General features: G+C 36.1%; 1 protein-coding gene across 1 annotated transcript in view; it reads right to left on the bottom strand.

Annotated features, from left to right (window-relative positions):
* Positions 1-4,515: 4,515 nt before the first annotated feature.
* CEP192 (centrosomal protein 192) overlaps positions 4,516-19,474 on the bottom strand; it is a 55,681-nt gene continuing 40,722 nt past the window's right edge. The window contains exons 35-43 of the mRNA XM_062487776.1: positions 18,980-19,085; positions 17,413-17,617; positions 16,091-16,170; positions 15,127-15,222; positions 13,522-13,641; positions 9,692-9,813; positions 8,689-8,812; positions 8,195-8,253; positions 4,516-4,987 (exon numbers count right to left, since the gene is read on the bottom strand). Of these exons, the coding sequence (XP_062343760.1) occupies positions 4,849-4,987; positions 8,195-8,253; positions 8,689-8,812; positions 9,692-9,813; positions 13,522-13,641; positions 15,127-15,222; positions 16,091-16,170; positions 17,413-17,617; positions 18,980-19,085 (1,051 nt within the window). The 3' untranslated portion in view covers positions 4,516-4,848. The remainder of the gene's footprint in view (positions 4,988-8,194; positions 8,254-8,688; positions 8,813-9,691; positions 9,814-13,521; positions 13,642-15,126; positions 15,223-16,090; positions 16,171-17,412; positions 17,618-18,979; positions 19,086-19,474) is intronic.

Consider the following 19,474-nt stretch of genomic DNA (forward strand, 5'->3'; position numbering starts at 1 on the left):
TGCTGCAAGTTAGGTGTTTATGCTATTAGTATAGATTTAGCACATTGCATTAAGTTTGAAAATATTTCAGGAGCAGTTTTAGCAAATTAATAAAACGCCTAAAGAAAATTGTCTTCTTAATCCATCATGTTCCAGCTTGCAACACTTCTTTATTCCGTACTTGAAGGTACCACTCCATAGGAACCTGTAAGGCAGATTCCACATTACTTGATATATCAGTGAACTAATGCAGTGCTCTAAAGGCAAAAAAAACCAATGCTGTTATAAGAACATGGATAAAATTCTTTTCTACTGTTACTGCCAACTCAGATTTCCAAATGGGAAGCTAGAAACAATATTCTACTTAGCTGACAAATCTGGGGATAAAATTAGTATGATGCAGATACTACCTCTTAAAAAAATAATAGTCAGCTTTCTTACTGAATATGAGGCATCATGGCAAGCAGGTGGATCCTTCACCCAAATATTTGATGTTTGTCATTCTAATAAAAAGATGGATATTCTTCATTTATGCTATACATTGAAAGCAGTAAGGCATGAACTTCTGTTACCTGGAGGTTTTTCTTAAACAAGGTAGAACAAGATAGCTGTGACTAAAAGTCAGGATACTCAATTATAGTATCAGGGACAACTGATCTTATGTCACCTGCCCACTCTCTCACTGGTTTCCAAGGACTTTTGTTCCCAGAATGCCTTTTCTCATTTCCAAAGATGCTGCAATATAGAAAGCCAACATGCTTCCCATACATAAGACACATAACCTACTAACCTCATGGTGAACCCCCAACTTCTCTGTAAGTCATAGGAGCAAGAATATACCAGCATCTTACCTATCAGGCATTCCTACAACAGAAATGCCCAGAGTATTTAGTACTCTATTTCAAAAGACCAACACTGCCCTCCATAATTTATGTATCAAAAAACACTCACAAAATTCTCTTTACCATTTTAAGCTTTTATATAATCAAAAAAATCTTCTAGAGAGCCAGGCCTTGCTATGCACCTATACAAGGTTTTCTGAATACTAATTAGTTTCAGATGCCAGGGCAACAATCTCCAAAACACACTGAAGCACGTGTATGGAATGTATTATAGCTCCATTTGTAGTCAATTATGTGAAAACTTTACAGAGCTCTTGAATAATTATGATTACTAATATCCCAATTAGGTTGAACAGGTACACAGACATCCTCAGTGCTAGACACTTAATGAATTTTTAAAAATAACTTATTTCTGAATTTCCTCTCTGACTGGTCTTAAAATCAACAAATAAGTATGACCGTAAAATGACTGTAATTAAAAAGTTTCAGGTTTGTTTGGGATTTTTTTAAGTTTGCTGCTTTGGGCATTTGAGTCAGTCTTGCCAATCTCAGACAAAACACTGCATCCAACAACATGAGAAAACTGAAAAAAAGTTTCGGAGCTGTCAAAGATCAAAATGAGAAAATAATTATACCTAAAGTTAATTCTACTTACTTTATTAAAAGTATTACAGCTTAAAATCTTAATCAAACCAGATTCTGGACATAATTGTTCTATTTTTCTGTGTTCCTAAAAGAAGTAGATAGAAATCAGGACTTCTTCACAGTAAGCACTGGATAAATCAAAGCAAGATTGTCTTTACTACAAAAGTTTATTATATAAATAAAGCAACCATGGGGAAAGGAAGCAAGCTCATTTTGTGAAGTAGGAATGGAACCAGTCTGAAGTGACTGCTAAGAAAGTCATTATTCGGAGTGAAACAAATACAGTGGGCTGCAAACAGAAACCAAAATAATTCACATCACCTGCAAATCAGGATTCTCTTGGATAATGAGGACAGGTCATTTGCTCATACTTAGATGTTTCACCTGTATGTATTTACATATTTATACACACAAACATAGTACCAGAGTATCCACAGCAGCACATTCTGCATCCTTTTCCTCCCTTACATCCAACACAGGAGAAAACAGGAAAAAATGCATAGCCATTCTTCCCAATTCTTCTCATCTCAAGAACTCAAGAAAAGCCCCTAACAGATGCACGAACAGAGCCACAGACAGCAGGCCTACCACAGGAACAGAACACAAAGACAATTCTGAATTTACACCAAATACTTAATTATCCAAAGTCAGGGCTTCCCACTGTAATTCAAAGACACCTTAGTCTTTTTCTCAGCCTTGGAAGAGACTTCCAATTGTGCTTCTAAAACTGAACAGACATAGGTTTTTGCCTACTAATGTCTTTCTCAAGCAGCCAAGCCTGTCAAGGTAAGACAGCAGGAAGAAGATTCCCTTTGTTCCAATTCTGTATTCAGAAGTACAGTGACATCACATCAGTCAAGGAAACATGGAACATCTGGGCAGAAAGAGGGCAAAAGGAACATAGTCACAGTATCACATAGACAGGAACTTACATGTTGGGAGAATAAGGAGGTGACAAGACTTCTCATCTCCAGTTTAATTTCTTTTAATGAATCTGCCCTTCCTGGTTTCCAGACTGCTGAGAAACAGCAGCTTTAGTATACTTCTACTTAACACTGATGGTATATACCAAAGGCAATGGAGAGGGTTCTTCAAGTTTTACCTCCCCGCTTTTTCACATTTCAGTTGTTTGAAAATTCTGCTAAACCAACAACCTTCTACTAAAACAAATTTCACTCACACCTACCAACCTGAAGAAGAGAATAATGTACATCTGTATGACAGAACAATGCTGTCAAAAACCTGCACTTCTATCTTAAAGCAACTATGTCCATACAGCTCCATGCTACAAAAACAAAATAGAAGACAGAGCCAAAGACTACAAACAACATGATATTTGAAAAGTCACGATGGTGAAGTCCCAGGTGACTGAAAAAAGGGAAATATTACACTCATTGTTTTAAAGGGTAGAAAAGAAGAGCCCAGGAATTACTGACCCATCAGCCTCACATCTGTGTCTGGGAAAATCATGGAACAGCTCCTCCTAGAAGCTATGCTAAAACACATGGAGAACAGGGAGGTGACTTGAGACAGGCAGCAGCCTTCACCAAAGAGAAATCCTGTGTAACCAACCTGATGGCCTTCTGCTATGGAGTAACTACATCAGTGAACAAGGGAAGGGTTACAAATGTTAGCTTGACTCTTTAAAGCCTTTGACACAATCCTGCACAACATCCTTCTCTCTAAATTAGAGAGAGATGGATTTGATGGGTGGGCTGTCACCTGGCTAAGAAATTGGTTAAATGGTCACATCCAGAGGGTAGTGATTAATGGCTCAGAGTCCCAGTGGGCACCAGGGACAAATGGTGTCCCTCAGAGATCCATACCAGGACCAGTGTTATTTAGTATCTTCATTAATGATACCGAAGAAGGGATGGAGTATAGCCTCAGCAGGTTTACAGATGACACCAAGCTGAGCATTGCAGCTGACATGCCTGAAAGGCAGGATGCCATCCAGAGAGACCTGGACAAGCTCGAGAAGTGGGCACATGGCACTCTTGAAGTTTAACAAGACCAAGTGCAAGGGGCCACATCTGGGTTGGAGCAATCTCCAGTATCAGTCACAGGAACGAACAGACCAAGAGCAGCCCTGCCAAGGACAGCTTGGGGGTGCTGGGGAGAGGCAGCACATGAGCTGGCAATGTGCACCTGGAGCCCAGAAAGCCAATCATATCCTGGGAACAGGTTGTCCGGAACAGGTTGTCCAGAACAGTGGAGGATGCCCTATCCATGGAAACAAAATTTCAGGTCAGACTGGATGAGGCTCTGAACGACCTTGTTTAGTTAAAGTTGTTCCTGTCCATGGCAGGGGTGGTAGACAAGATGACCTTTAAAGTTCCCTTCCAACCCAAGCTACTCTGTGATTCTATGACATGGTAACAGTGGGTAAGGGGATGGTGGAAATGTTCAATGATTCCTACAATACAAGAACTGTAGAGTACTCAAATCAGAAACAATCCCGTTTACCACAGAAAAAACAAATTTTGTAAAAGAATATACAGTGAACTTTCAGAGCTTGCTACCACATGGAGCTATGGAACACAGGGCCAAAAGGGTTAAAAAATGTGAACAGGTGAATTCACAAACAGGGCAATAAATGTAAAAAAAAAAAGGCATAGATTGGACTCTACCTCCCATCCTTATTCATCTGGTAGCAGATACTGAGGAAATGGAATTGAACCAATAAGCAGACATTTCTCAAAGTAACATCTTGATATGACTTTCAGAGACAGAATACTGGGTAAGATGCATAATTCTGGAGGGCTGAAGGCACTATTGCTCATGTTAAAATTTACATTGTTTTCACGTCGTTAGAGTTAAAAACAGTGCTTATGCCTGCAGGGGCTGATTGTCAAATCCCAGCATTACCTCATGGAAATGTGATATTAGCAGGTCAGCTTCTCGACTGCAATGCCTCCCCCCATTCCCTCACATCCCTCCCCCAAATTCAGCATTGTCTAAGAGGAGGTAGCTTGATCCCTTACCTACAGCAAAGAATCCTCTAAGACAGAAATCAGGTAGAATCAATTGTTTACACATAGATTTTATTTCTGAATTTACAATGCTTAAAATAAAATGTATCAGCATTTAGCTATTTCTAATAAATGCAAAAATACAAAGCTTCCATTTGCTTTAAAAGTGCAGAAACATAAATTATAAAATGATGACTTTAAAATATACAATGTTATTTCTCAATGTTTTTAGTATCAAAACAGACTTATAAAACAAGCACCATAATTTATCTTACAGAAGACTTTTCATCAAAGCAGCATCACAGGCCAAAACAAGTAGGGCATTAGTATGGAAATGTAGTAGCAAATCTTTGAATATTTTAAATGGTATGAACTGTTATAAATTCTTATAAACAGTTTAAAAAACTGTTCTATTTGTTTGCAATAGCTTTACCATATAGCCGAATATTAATTGGGCCATATTTGGTTGTCAGCACAATGAAGACATCTTCAAACAATCCTTCTGCCTTTGGCTTGAACTGGACTGGCACAGTGATGTAATGGCAGGCTCTAAAAAGGCAATTATGGGCATAATCATTGTTAATAAATAAGTAAATACTACCTGACAGACAAATTCTTGTTTAGTTTGGATTTTCACCAAAATGGTATACTGGAAGTGCACTGGATCATCAAGTTTATTTTTATAAATTTGATTATCTATTTTTCTTCTGAAGGACCTTGATCTTCAAGGCCATGTTTTCCTTCTGATTATACAAAGTAATACAATACTTTATTGCTGCTGGTTTACCTTGATAAGTTTGGCCTGCCTCGTGGCAATATTGACAGTGCATAAACTTCATTTAGAGCAAAATTACTACATTTCTTCCTTCAAACATCATGCAAGTACACTAAAATTTCCAACTCCTTTTCTAAATTCATGCATTTGAAGCTACTAATTTCCATTACTTCTAATTGACTCCACGTTAAGAAATATTTTGCTGAATTACTGTAAATCAGTATGTCCATCCTCAAACAGAATTTAAGAAGTTTTACAGTTTTTTACATAATTCCTCTACTATTTGGATTACATAAAAACATACCAAATGTAATGGGTGAGAATTGTTAAAAGCTTAGACTAAATTATTTTAAAGACTGAATTACTTTAAAATATAAGCTGGACAAGCAATAGCTGAAAATTCTCCATGGCATCCAACAGAAATATCCAGCACTGAAACAGGTAGCAGTTACAGGCACATACTGAAATAAGGAATTATCCACAGCATCACTTACTAGAAAAGAGACAGTTTTGTTTGCTTTTACTATACCTTCCATTTTCTTTCCTTAACAGTGTACAGTATTATCCAAAGTCCTATGGAATGTGCTTATTTTTCCTACTTTTTCTGTGTTCCTACCTTTTCATACTCCTTTTCTCTATACTAATCCAACCTATCATAATCAGTCTGTGCTTCTACACTTCTGCTCTACCCCTTACCTATATTTGAAATTATAATATCTGCCCTACACATAATTCTCATTTTCTAATATTATCCTTAGTGCTGAAGTAACAACACCAGTAATTTTATTTTGTTTTTATAAACAATGTCCTGGGCAACAAAATAAGAGTACACAGAATTAGAATAAAGACTGGAATGGTACTGTACTTTTTTCATCAGGTTAATACAAAAATAAAGTTCTAATTGTATCACAGTGAACTACAATCAAAAGTGCACCAACAGAATACTACTAAGTCAGAGTTTCACGTCTCATACTCGACTACCAAGTGTTGTGTAACAAATCTGGCAGTGTCTTTTTAACCATCTATGATATACAGGCTGAAGGTATTTACTCAGCTCATTTAAAAAAGAATAATTTTTTTAAAGTGAAGGACATCAGTATGACTATTTAATATGTAACATGCATTATGTTAGAAAGCATAAATTTTAGTAGGAATAGAGTGTGAAGCTGCATATAACTAGGCCACCCAAAAATTTACAGCAGTAGAAGTAAATTCAGCAGAAAGCCAGAAGAGATGCAGAAGTCTGTATCATCTCCAAAAATAATACATGTATACTCCCTGATATATTACATAACACTTAGTCAAAAAGAACAATATGACCATACTCAAACTTACACTATATCAGAAACTTAACAGTAAGTTAGGTATTCCTCTTTCAAAAAGATGGCCACATCTGGCTGTCAAATATTAATATCCAGAATATGTACCAGATGAACTCAGTGAAGTAGAGCAGTTTCTTAGCAAATGACAGCTGTATTAAATGCCTCTTGATCTCTAAATTCAGGTGTCCATTTGCTGGGTGCTAAACCAAATCAAGCAAAGTCAAGCAAATCTTCTGTGCTTTATAATCATAAATAGGAGAACACTATGTTGACTTCAGAGAAATAATTTTTTTTAAAATATAGGAAAAGCTGGTATTTACAACTGAAGAGAAAACTGCCAAAGTTACTAGGAAAAAAAAGTTGACTGACTTTTAAACTTGTTAAGACTACTTTAGATAAATGAAGGAGGAGTTCATAATCTCTTGCAGAAAATGTACCAAATAGTTTTTACAGCATTCCTCAAAAATATTTTTGAAATATCAAAGTGTCTTTCAGTGAAGTTACTTATTTTTTTGTCAGGGATGACTGAAGCAAGTCATCCTGTCCTTTGTCTGCTGCTGTACAGCCTCAGACAGATGTAGCTGGTTGTCTTTATTTGGACAGATCTTATCCTGGTCACTACCCCCATTTAAAAAAACTCTTCTGTGCCATCTCATGTGAAATATTTAATAAAAAGATGACATTTCAGTTGAAGCACAAACACAAGCCCAAGAGGAGTTACAACACTTGGCACTAAAAAGTGGCCTTCAGAATACCTTGAATACCTCTGGCTAACACCACTACAGCCCTGTCTTTGTGATAAATGTGGAGCAGACTAGGACACAGAATATCTATCTCCATTTACAATTTCCTCACAATTTCTGCTTTCGATACCTTTAGCTTTTCCCGTGTTTAAAATAGGAACCTGTTTAAACACTGACATTGTATTCTGTACCACTTCTAATGAAATGGTTGCATTTCTGCTTCCTGACAATCCCACTGCTGCAGAAGAGCATGTGAGATACTGTACTTCTTGAAAAGATGACTAATACTACTGTCACATACTTGTAATGAACTCCACAGATGACTGGGTTTATTTTCAGGGACTGCTATCACTAACTTAAAAATTTCTCTTATGCAGGTAAAATGCTGAAATAGTTGGTATGACCAGACAATTCCAGTGGCTGCTCAAATCTTGTGTTTGCAGAGAATCTTTGATACAGCTCTGCAGGTTTGTCAAATTAGAAGCATGATGAAGGCAATTTGCTTGGTCTGTTGTGCAGAAAGTATAAATGGAAGGAATGACTTGATTGTGCACAGCATGCCAAATGGTTACATGAAGCATTAGGCTTAACATTAAAAGCAATAGCACTGTTAGAAACAATTTGCAGGGAAGAAATTGGCAGATGCAGAAGTAACTGTGTGGGCTCATTCTTCTTCGAACAGAGATTAGAGAGAACAGTTAAGTGAAAAAAAAAAAAGAAAAGAGAAAAAAAAAAAAAAACACAACAACACCCACACACACCAAAAAAGCCTCACGAACCTCCCCCCCAAGACAGTAACTATAAACAAAAGCATCCAGAATATTTATAGCCCTGTATATACAGAAGATATTTATCTCAATGAATTACTTGGTTAATCTTTTTCTTAGGAGAAAATGTTAGCATATGCATTACTCACCTTAGATAGTATTTGAAGTGCTTGATGTAGAAAGGCTCTCTGGGATTTACAAATTTCAGCTGTAATTTAATACAAAATGCTTAAAAGTGCACTATATTTAAGCCCTGATAAATCAGGTCACTAACAAACACAGCTTTACACAGACCCAGGGTTTAAAAAAAAAAAAGAATGCCTACATATGTGAACAGTAAGGAAAAAAAATCTTATTTCAATACTTTAATGAAGTTAAAAAATTAAAATCAGTAAATCAGAATAATAACAAGCCTATGCAAGCTATGATCTACCAAACTTTCCTATTAATATATTACAAATACACTCAGTTCTTCAGTCAGACAAAACAGAAAAACTGCACATCAAAATTCTTCCAGTATTGACTTTTGGAAATAGCAAACTAAGACACGAACTACTGCAATCTTTGTCAAGAGTAAAAGAAAAAGCTGAGCAACTGAAAGGACTTACAAGTATCTATTTAAGATGAAGTCTGTCAAACTTACCATGTGTGTTGTACAGGAGTTATTCCGCAAGTGGACCTTTAATGTGGATGTTTTCCCAACTGCAGTTAGAGGAAAAACGTAGACATCTTCTGGTGCATACACTCCTTTAATAACTTCTTTTTGTCTGATTTAAAAAAGGGATTTGAGATTTTAACATTTATGATCTGTGTATACTGACTGCATACTTGAAGTAACAGGTGTGTTTTCTGAGAATAAGTAAGGAAAAATGGAAAGACCTAGAAAACATTCCCTCTCTCACCTTAAGTTTTATAGACAAGATATTTTAGCCAGAAAGAATAATGAAAGCATAGCTGTGGCATAAATATACAGGAATTTACTTATACACACTTTCACAGTCTGAAATTTTCCCCCATATGTTTTACCAAAGACCTAGAGTCTTACCAAAGATTGCCAGTTTAACCAAACATTTTAATCTCCTGCCACACTGACATCATCCCATAGTAAAAGAACTGACAACTTAAGACTGAATAGCAAGGTAAAGACATGCAGTATTGTGGTTTTCTCACAATTATCTTCATAGTCAACTGAGGTATCCAAAAGGCAAATATAATAAAAGTATACACAAAATTCTAACACCAATACCAGTTCATTTACCACAGCATATCATAGTTAGACAACTTAGAAACTCAAACAAAAAGAAAAAGTATGGAAGATTAAACAATACAAAGCCACTAAGAGGCTTTGGCAAGTCTGTTTTTTACAGCTGCTTACTCTAACATAGAATCATAGGATCACTCAGGTCAGAAGGTACTTAGATTGTCTCTAGGTCAACCTCTTGCTCCAGTCAGGGTCAGATGTGAGGTCAGAGCAAGCTGTCCAGTTAAATTCCAAAAACCTTGGGGCACAGAGACTGCACAGACTCTCTGTGAAGCCTGTTCCACCACACAAATAGTAAAAACAGTTTTGGTTGTAGGGCTGGGTTCTACTCCCACACCCTTTTACCCAGCCACAGACACTCTTGTCAGGTTTTGTCCCTACATACCTTATTCTTTTTGGTGGTCCTTCAGAGCAAGCTTTCATTTCTGGTCTAACTGGAAGCTCAGTTTTTGTAATGGCACTTGGAGAAGATCTCAAAACTGGTGTTTCTTTTTCTGCTTTAGTACTCTATTGGCAAAACCAGAGAAGACTGTAAACTTCAAGTTCAAAAGTACTTACGTATTCAGGAATGTAAGTATTTTCCCTTACCCAATCCAAGATGTTTTATTTAAAGAATAATCTTTCAGGATCATAAGAGTCTGTATCACTGAGATGGTAGCAATTATTTAGGAAGACTACGTCAACATGCTTCTGTGCTTTACGAATGCTTATTTATTACAAGACAGCTCACAACAAACTAGCAGTGCAGGTGGAATCTCAAAAAGGCTGCAAGCAACCAAGATTTTACTAAAAGCCTAAATACCCCTCACTTCCTCTGCAGATATTATGCCCATGTGCCTCAAGAACAACCAAGCTGGCTAAACAACTGCTCAGAAAGAAGGAAGACATAGGTCAGCATTATAATCTGAACTCTCTAAAGAGCAAAAAGCTTTGTAATAATTCTGCACTATGAACAATACATTCTTCTCAAAGAAAGGCCTCTCCAGAAAGGCAGAATCAGCCAATGAACTCTACAGCATCTTCTGCATTCAGAAATTAGGCCAAAATATTGATAATCACCAGAACCCCCATTTAGGGTATTCTAACACAGGGACACCAGATCACCCAATGAGAATAATTGGACAAACAACCAATTTCAAATTATGCATTGCTTCATTAATATTGCCAGATATTCTTTGGAGTCCCCTTGGGTCACAACATCTTAAACAAAGTTAAAGAAGCAAAAGAACCTCCTACACTTGTGGTTGTACAACATTATGTCAATTTTTGAAATGGTGCTGACGTTTTAGACAAGCAGTTGATTCCCTGACGCAGGGAAGATGAAAAAAATAGATTCATCTTCAATAGAGCTGCTATGACAAACTTGTCTTTTAGACATTAATTTCTTCTATTGAAAAAGCTGCTAATCAGTCTGTCAGAAATAGCAGCAGCCATTTAAAAAATTTTAACTTAAAAAAATATATTTTTCAGTTGCAAACTGAAAAATGAACCCGTGAACCCCAGTAGAACCCAGTAAAGACAAGAAGGGTGTGCATGTGTTCCTGTTCCAAGAGTTTTTATTTTTCCACATAGTGAAAAACAATGGGTGTCATGCCTCTGTTATCATTCAAATTCTAATTTATCAAAAGGCAAGTTGACTGCATGAGAATAAGGTACATTATTGAAAATAATCAGAAGTTACCCCAGCCTAATGGCATCTTGAAATACTGCTTGCTTTACCACAGCCAGCACTGACTTCTGCTATTTCAAATGAGAGCAGTACATTAACACTCGAAATGGCTACAATTGAGTGCTGCAGTTCCAAAGGCACCTCAGGAACACAGAAATTTGTAAAGCTTGAAACTTTGAATTATTTTGCTCACGGAGTTTAAAAATGTTTTCCCTCTTCTCACTTTGGAGATACACAAAGATGATGAAGCTTTGTGCTGCTGATACTTTTAAATATATTTACCATTACTTGTGTACATTACTTAACTTTTCAAAGTACATAAACCGCGTAATTAATTGTAGTATCTTCAAAAAATAGCAGGGATTCTTTACAAAGTCCTTAACTTTCCACGTGCTAAAGGAGCAGTCAGGACTTGGATGCTGCCTCAGCCCTGTGGCAGATGTTTGCTAGCTCACCCAGAAGGGACCAACAGTTAGACCCAAATTCCAGTCCAAGACTCCTGTGCACAATACTCATTCTCAACTCAATGATCTTCGAAGAGCCCTCTGTAGCAGCCCCCAGCAGCAGGAACAAATGCTCCTCAAGGAAAGAAAAAGCTAAATTTGAATGACCAGCACTGAAAGGCTGGGGCTGAAGAGCAGAGAGAGAATCCCTCCTTTCTTTGTCTCTCAGACTGGTTTTGGTGACATGATGATCTGAACTCCTGACTACAGTTTCCAATGGTGAGGACTGCAAACACATGTAGAGCATAATCAAAATGACAATTAATTTGTTAGGAGATTAAAGTGGTATGTGCCACTGATTTTTCTAACTTAATGTTGTTCTTTTAGTTCCTTCCTGAGCTCTTCCAAATTTTTCATTTCTTCTGAAGTGGTTCTATAAATAAACAGCACTCAGTCACTCTGAATGACAGTCTGTCACTCTTCCCACTTCATTCTAACAAAAGTCACATTAACCACAGCTGTAGCCCACTGCCTCAGCAAAACCACCAGACTCCCAAGTCCTTTTCAAAGTTTCAGTAACACTGCTTAAAGTCTCGATCCCTAGAAGATAGGAGATTATGATTCACTTGTCTTCTCCACTAATAGCTGCAACACCCTAAATGTTCTGTGTTGATCCCTCTTCTGAACATGTGTATGGTTCCCTACCTAGTTGATAAATACAGTACTTCCTTTCCAAATCTTTCTGAAAATGATCATGACATGCAGTTCAAGTATTTTCTACGAACTTTTTCCCCATGTGCAGAGATGCTATAAATATCTAATTGTTAACAGCTTTGAAAAATCAAGAACAAATCTGACACAGCAGTTCAAAAACATCAGCATCAAGTCACATTGCTCAAAGATTTACACAACTCTGACAATTAGTCATGTTTAAAGAAGAGAATTCTTTAAAACTCTGGAGAATTCTGTTAAAGAATTAATCTTCTCCACATTTCCACTAGCTTTAAAAAGACTAATTATTTAGATGTTTTCCTCATTTTCAGGAAAATTATAACCAAAGAATTTGATGAAAGCTTAATAAAAACCCTCTAAAATCAAACATTATACAGGACTCTCATGCCAAAAATCAGAAGTTATTTAACAGAAACCTTTTTTCAACACAATTAATTTGGAAGGAACAAGGAACCTATAAAAAAATGTAAGGTACCTCAGCAAGAAGGTTAAGTAAGGTTCCTACTACTGAAGCATGGTTAGTACTCTAAAGCAAGATACCAAATCTTGGTATGGATTTCTTAGAAAAATCAAGTCAAACCTTCTGAAGAGGACAGCAAAGCATATATAGCAATCATGCCATACAGATTGTACACAACTCTTCACATTCAGCTTATTTAACTAATCATTAGAATTAATTCTTACTTATGATAATAAATCCTCTGTAAATTCCTCTTGTATAGATAGGATAAAAAGCAAGGTAAGGAGAGAGAGAGAGAGCACAGAAAACCAGGTGCAAGTCCCAACCCACTTCTTCCAAGCCTTACCATAAATTTGGAGCTGAGGAAAAACAGGGGAGCAAAGGAGAGCTCAAACCCAATTGCTCCCATGTATAAATTTCACAATTATCCCCACTTAGATTGTTACTCTGATAAAATACTCAAACAGGTTTTATTAGACACACAAATACCCATCTCCAAGATGAATATTTGAAAATTTCAAAACTGCATTGAGTTAAGTGTTATAGCAAAGGTCAGTTACTTCTCTGTTTATTTACAAAAATAAAACTGAAACAAAAAACCAAATAAAACTGATAGAAACATATTTGTCTACAGAAACAATTCCCCAAGAATACAAATTTGTTTCTATTCTCTCAGAGCTAAATAAAGTTTTATATCATAAATGGCAAGAGATAATGCATTATCACATAAGGAAGAGAGTGTTTTTGTAACATAAGAAAAAATATGCAATTTAGCCCAGCAAAAATACTAGCGGGGTTGAGTTTTTTCCCAGAATATACCAATGTATATACAAAAGAGTAGTGTACAGTAAAATCATAATGTTATCAAAAATTTGTGCTCAAGACAGTGTTTATAGCTTTTATATACTCACATTTCCAGAAAGCTGTATTTTTAATCTGTGTTTCCTACTCGGATTTTCAACTGAGTAATACTCAAGGTCCCAGAACTGCGAGTAATCTCCTTTATCTCTAGGTGAAAAGATTACAGCAACCTACAAAAAAAAAAAAAAAATAAAAAAAGAGAAAAATTTTGCAGAACATTCATAATCTTCAGTCTTCACCTCTTCACAATTTTACCTGTACAAAGTTATGGTTCAGCCAGCACAAAATTTATACGCTATAGAACACACATGGCACACACAGGTGATCTTGCAGAAAACTATACAATCAGCTAGTCCTCCTTTGCCCAGAAGTGGAAAAAATTGGATGAAATATATGTTGTGCAAGCAATTTTGAACAAAATTTGAGTTCAGATAATCTGCTTTTAGCAAAGTCAGCAAGTGCTGGCACAATTACTTCTGTTAGTAAAATGGAGAGAAAGGGGACCACGAAGGAAAATGTATGCAAGTGGAAAAAAAACTTCATTCATCTGGCAACAAAGTTGTGAATAACTCAACTCCTTCAGCTCCAATTCTGTAAGCTACAATTATTAGAAGGCCTGAAATTTAAACCAACCCGTACATTACAAATTTGATCATCGTTAAAGGTCACCTATCTAACAAAGGCTTGTCTCCATATAGTTCTGTACCAGGTTAATTCAAGAGTAAACTTGCATTATTTTCAGAACTCAGTTAAGGGGAGAAGAGACAGAGAGTGACAGATTAGAATAGAACACTACAACTATATATAATTAGCCAAACATCAATTCCACTGCAAAAAATAGCCAACCATGATAGCACTGTACCTTATCAGCTCCAGCCCCCATCCTGGCATGCCAATGATGATGTAAATGTTATTCAAATAGGCCTGAACTAGGATTGCTAAGGTAAATACAATTGCTTAAATTCAAATAATGGCTTGAAATGTTATGACATTACTATGAAACTGGACAGGAATAAGTTTTTTTATTCTTGTAAACAGATTACAAATTGCATCTCTATGGAAATACTGCCTTAATTATCCATAACAATGAAAAGATAGGTGTTAATGAAGATGAAAAGATAAAACTCAAGTAGCACTGTGAAAGAAGATGAGGGAAGACCCTTACAAACTCATTCAGTCTATCCTTGGATGTGCTTTATAACTGTTGTTATGAAACCCTCTACTGGCCAGGAGATAAAATTGTAAGTCAAATGAAACCAACTTCAGGAATACATAAGTGTTCCTGAGTAAGTATAGCAAGAATGTTTCAAGGAAGGGAATCAGGTGCTTACACTAGTTTTGTAATAACCCAGAATTATTTGCCATTTTCTTCTGGAATTTTACAATAACAAAATAACTTAAAGTAATTTTCTGTTCTAAAATAATTTGCCCTTAAAAACCCACAAACAGTAACACAAACACACCACCACTTTGAAATCAAACTAGCTTGACTGCATTAATTCTTAGAATCAACTCTGCATTAAGCTGATACACTCCAGAACCCAACACTGAAAGGCCAACATTTTATCATTATCATATAAAATTTACTTCTCATTTAAGATCATATTTTACAAGTGAGATACACCTATATGCCTGAAATATTTATAAATGTTTACCTTCTCTCGTCCATGAGCCTCGAGAGTACCGGAAACATGGGAAAATCCAAAAGAGGAGTAAGGAACTCTATAAACACAACTACTTCCATCCACATCCTGCAAATAAATTTATGAGTCAGATTCAGAAGAGAAATGAAAAAAATAGCGTGAAACCATACAATACACCCACATACACACCCCTTGCAGAAAACTGAGGAAAATACACCCAATTAAGCTGCTTTTAAGTGAAGAATTGATATTGACTCCCTAAAAGCAAATTAATCAAGACTGAACTACTAAATAGTTGTGGTCAGTCATCACAACTACTGCCTTACAGTTCAGAGGTGGTGCACTGGCTGGAACATGACTACTCAATCCCACCGGGTACTGGTAAGAGTGCTACACAACCATTTTTCATCGTTTCACAACAATAAATAATAATAATAATAATAATAATAATAATAATAATAATAATAATAGTTCTAGCATAAAATCAAAAATCATCACATTTAAAAACAGCAACAGCTAGGCACAGGTAACAGCAGTGTAATAAAAATATCTGTGACCTAACTCAAATTTCTACTGTACCATGTACAGTGCGATTTCAGCAGCACAAGTCTGGAACAAGACAAGTCTGGAATTCTAGAGCCAAAAAGAGACACCTATCTTTCATTTATGCTTGATTATTTAAGGCAATATGGATGATAATACTGTATGAGCATTAGCAAACTCTGTAAAGCACTATGAGAAGCAGAAACTGTACCACAGAGCACTGATTGATTCAGTCAGGGAGCACATTAGGCCTGAAAAAAAAATGAGAAAGCATTTCCCTGATATGGACAGAGGAAAAAAACCTTTGTAACTGAGATCATGCTCAAATATATATTCTTTCTTGAGAGGCAGCAAGGAGAAAGAGCACAACAGGAAGAGAGAAGTTAAAATAAAACCCAGGGATGTGCATAAAACTCCCACAGCAATCACTCACTTTAACATAGGGTGGTGCAAAAGATGACAATTTCCAGATCAGATTTTCATTCCCTTTATTCTCCATTTCCAGGTAACTCTCTAAAAGAGAAATATCAGACCAGTATATTAAACATCCTTGTTCAAGTATCTCTGCTGTAAAGAGTTAAGCAGAAACTATATTTCTAGATGAACACAAGTTTAGTGGAAACAGTTTTCACTCTAACAAGTCTCAAGAGCAGACTCAAACAAAGCACACTGTCATAAAATTTGTAAAAGCTTATACATAAGAAATCTAGACTCGACCTAAAAAACCCAAAAGATATCCAACTCCTTCCCAAGACATTATTTGATCATTCAGAGACAAAACACAAGAGTATTCCAGTCTGGGACCAAATAAAGTTGTACCAAAAAAATCTGTTTTGTTACTCAGCATACACATAAATTCGTGTCTCTTGGCAAGAATTAATAGGACAAGGTCATCTCAGTCTGGAATAGCACTTTAAAAAGTATAACTGCAGATATATATTATATAGGAAATTTATAAGCCTAAAAGTATTCTATTAGAATCCTTTCGTAATTTCAGCAAAAAAACCCCAGATATAATTGATAAATCAGGCCTTGAAAGTCCTCAAGTGTGCTGGAAAAAATTATGTCAGTGGATCGTTACAACAACCTTCTTTACCTAAAGAAATTAAGTACTACAAAAAATGCTGGTATCTAGATAAAAGAATGAGAGTTCCATAGAGTTACTTTGAGAATTTTAAACATTCCTGGAATTAAAGGTACAGACCAAGCATTTTAGACTCCATTATCTTCACTATCCTTCTCGATCACTATGTACCAAGACAAGGACAGCCAGCCTTACAGCTGACACTGCTATTGTCTTCAGGAAGAGCATTTATTTCCCTGCTGAAGACAAACAGATTGGTCACGTATCTTATGGGCACAAGTGCAGATGAGAATGGATCTACTGCAAAGGTGCATTGAGCCAAAAGAGTTTCAAGCAGACATAGTAGCCTTTTAATACTCTTTTCCAGGCACAGTGTAGCTGCATTTGTCATAATAGCTTAAAAACCCAGCAACTGATTTGCCTGTATGCAAAGTTATCTGTGGAAAAAAAGGTGTAACTACACTGTATAAGAGGAAAAAAAAAAAAAAAAAAAAAAAGGAAGAGCATTTCAAACTTAAGGCAGAAGTAGGGAACTGGTCATTCACACTTACTAGACTAAGAGAACAAAACCAAAGTCAAGGCACTAAAGTTCCTAAACATGCAATACAGTAAACAAAGACTCTTAACACAAAATACTACAGATGTTATAATTAATAACTAATTCCTCTTACCTGAGCTTTGACCAGGTCTTGTTTTAGGAAAAACAATGTTTTTGTTCTTTATCTCCATTTCTGTTAGAGGGAGCCTGGGGAGAGGCTTTGGCACATCAACAGTGGGATTTTCAGACTGTGGAGTAAGTATATCACATCTTCTACATGGAAAGTCTGATCCAGCCACGCTCTGTGCAACAGCCTCTTGAATAACCACTTTTATAAACTTTTGCACAATTTGGAGAAAAGCAAAGTTTTAAACAGTGAATATTGATATATTAACAAGTCAAACTATTTAGCTCTATTTCCTTGAGCTGCAAGAGCTTATATTCAGCTTTACATTTCAACAGAGGAAAGCTCTCATATATTAAATCACCAGGTCTTCTCCAGCCTCAAAAGCTGAAAGATTCTAGGACAAGTTTAATTTAGCAGAAAAGGAACATTCACTGAAAATTTGCTATCTAGGCATTTTAATTCAATAGGAATAGTAATTTCAACTAGTTTAACTGACAATTTCTACAACATTCTCTGTTGTAGATGATGGAAACAGAGCTGCCTCATTCAGAAGGAGCTTTGTGTTCACTTCTGCTACAAAATTAGGAATTTTTAAAGTTTCAGTTAATGCTAGTAAAATCTTCGCATACTTCTGTTCATTTGGAGAGGTAGCAAATAAGTGACAAAAGCATTATTAACTACCAGATTTCTTATAATTGTATGGGTTTTGCTACATTCTCTAGACTTGTCCTAGTATATTTCTTAAATTCTTTTCTCATACTGTAGAGCATAGCACAGTTAACTATGTGCAGTCATTGTTTCCTTCTCAACAACTTCCCTGTTTGTTTGGCTTTTTGAAGACAGTTTCCAATTCTATATCATACCTCACCCTTCCCTCCATGCAAAAGAAAGTAGATACAGTTTTATCCTTTTAATGTCTACTTCTCTCTCCATGCATTGTTACAAATAACCCAAAACACACACTGACTGTAAAAATAAGAAAAAAAGTCTGTCTTTAGGAGATATTACCAAGAAGTCCTTCTGCTCTTACACAGAAAAAAGAAAAACTGCTGGCTTCATAAATTTTATTTCTATGCCTCAACTTAATCAGCGAAAGGTCTCGGATTAAAATCCATGAGGAGGCAGAACCTGTTCTAGACATTCTTTATCACAGACCAGAAGGTCAATTTTACCTTAAGGGACCTCAAAAGGAGCTATGGTGATTTGTCCAATAATCTCTTTTAACTTCTTTTATCTTACAGTATGATACAGACTACTTTTATGTGTGCACATCTACATATATATATATATACATAGTATTTTAGAAAATTATGCATAAGGCAGTGGTGAGTGCAATTTTGTTGGAAATTCAGTTAGTGTTCACATCATAATATTTCTTCAGAGATGAATGAACTAAAAATCTCGGTTTACAAAATGGCATCGTACTTTTCTTTTTAGTTCTCTGAGACCTTTGAAAAGAATAATGGAAGTTGACAGAGCTGCTGACTCAAATCTAAAAGGTTTTAGCAATTTTATTCGAATTGACAAAGTAAAATAAAAAGCTGCAATCTGAAGTCTCAAGGAAACCACATACCTTTAGTCCATTATCACAATGGATATAGATTAGGCCACTCCAAGGAATTAATGTGGGCCTTGTGGCAAGTGACGGATTAGGACTCACCAGAATTAGTGTACTGCCTCTAAAAATAAAACAATAAAAAAAATAAAAAATCAACTAGCATGATTCTTGTACTAGAATCAGTATCTACAACATTTGTCACCAGCCCACCCAAAAAAGAGATGCACTTTTAAGAGAGCATCTTTAAATTTAAGGTATTCAGATATGTGATATATTAAGGTTTAATGGCCATGATCCCAGGATCTTCTTTCATCATCACTGAGAAATCACATCACCTCTTTTCATGGCCTAACTCAGTTCAAGAGTTCTGCAGGCTCCAGCCAGCACAGTACAGAGTATAAAATATTCTGGCTGGCTCCCGTTCTGAAAGGTTGACTGACCTTGGCACTGCAAGGAGATGGTCATGAAAAATAGAAAACTGGGCAAAAGTGCAGCTTGCTGTGCTTAAGT

The sequence above is a fragment of the Cinclus cinclus genome, chromosome 1 (genome assembly GCF_963662255.1).
Source record: "Cinclus cinclus chromosome 1, bCinCin1.1, whole genome shotgun sequence".
Taxonomy (NCBI): Eukaryota; Metazoa; Chordata; class Aves; order Passeriformes; family Cinclidae; genus Cinclus; species Cinclus cinclus.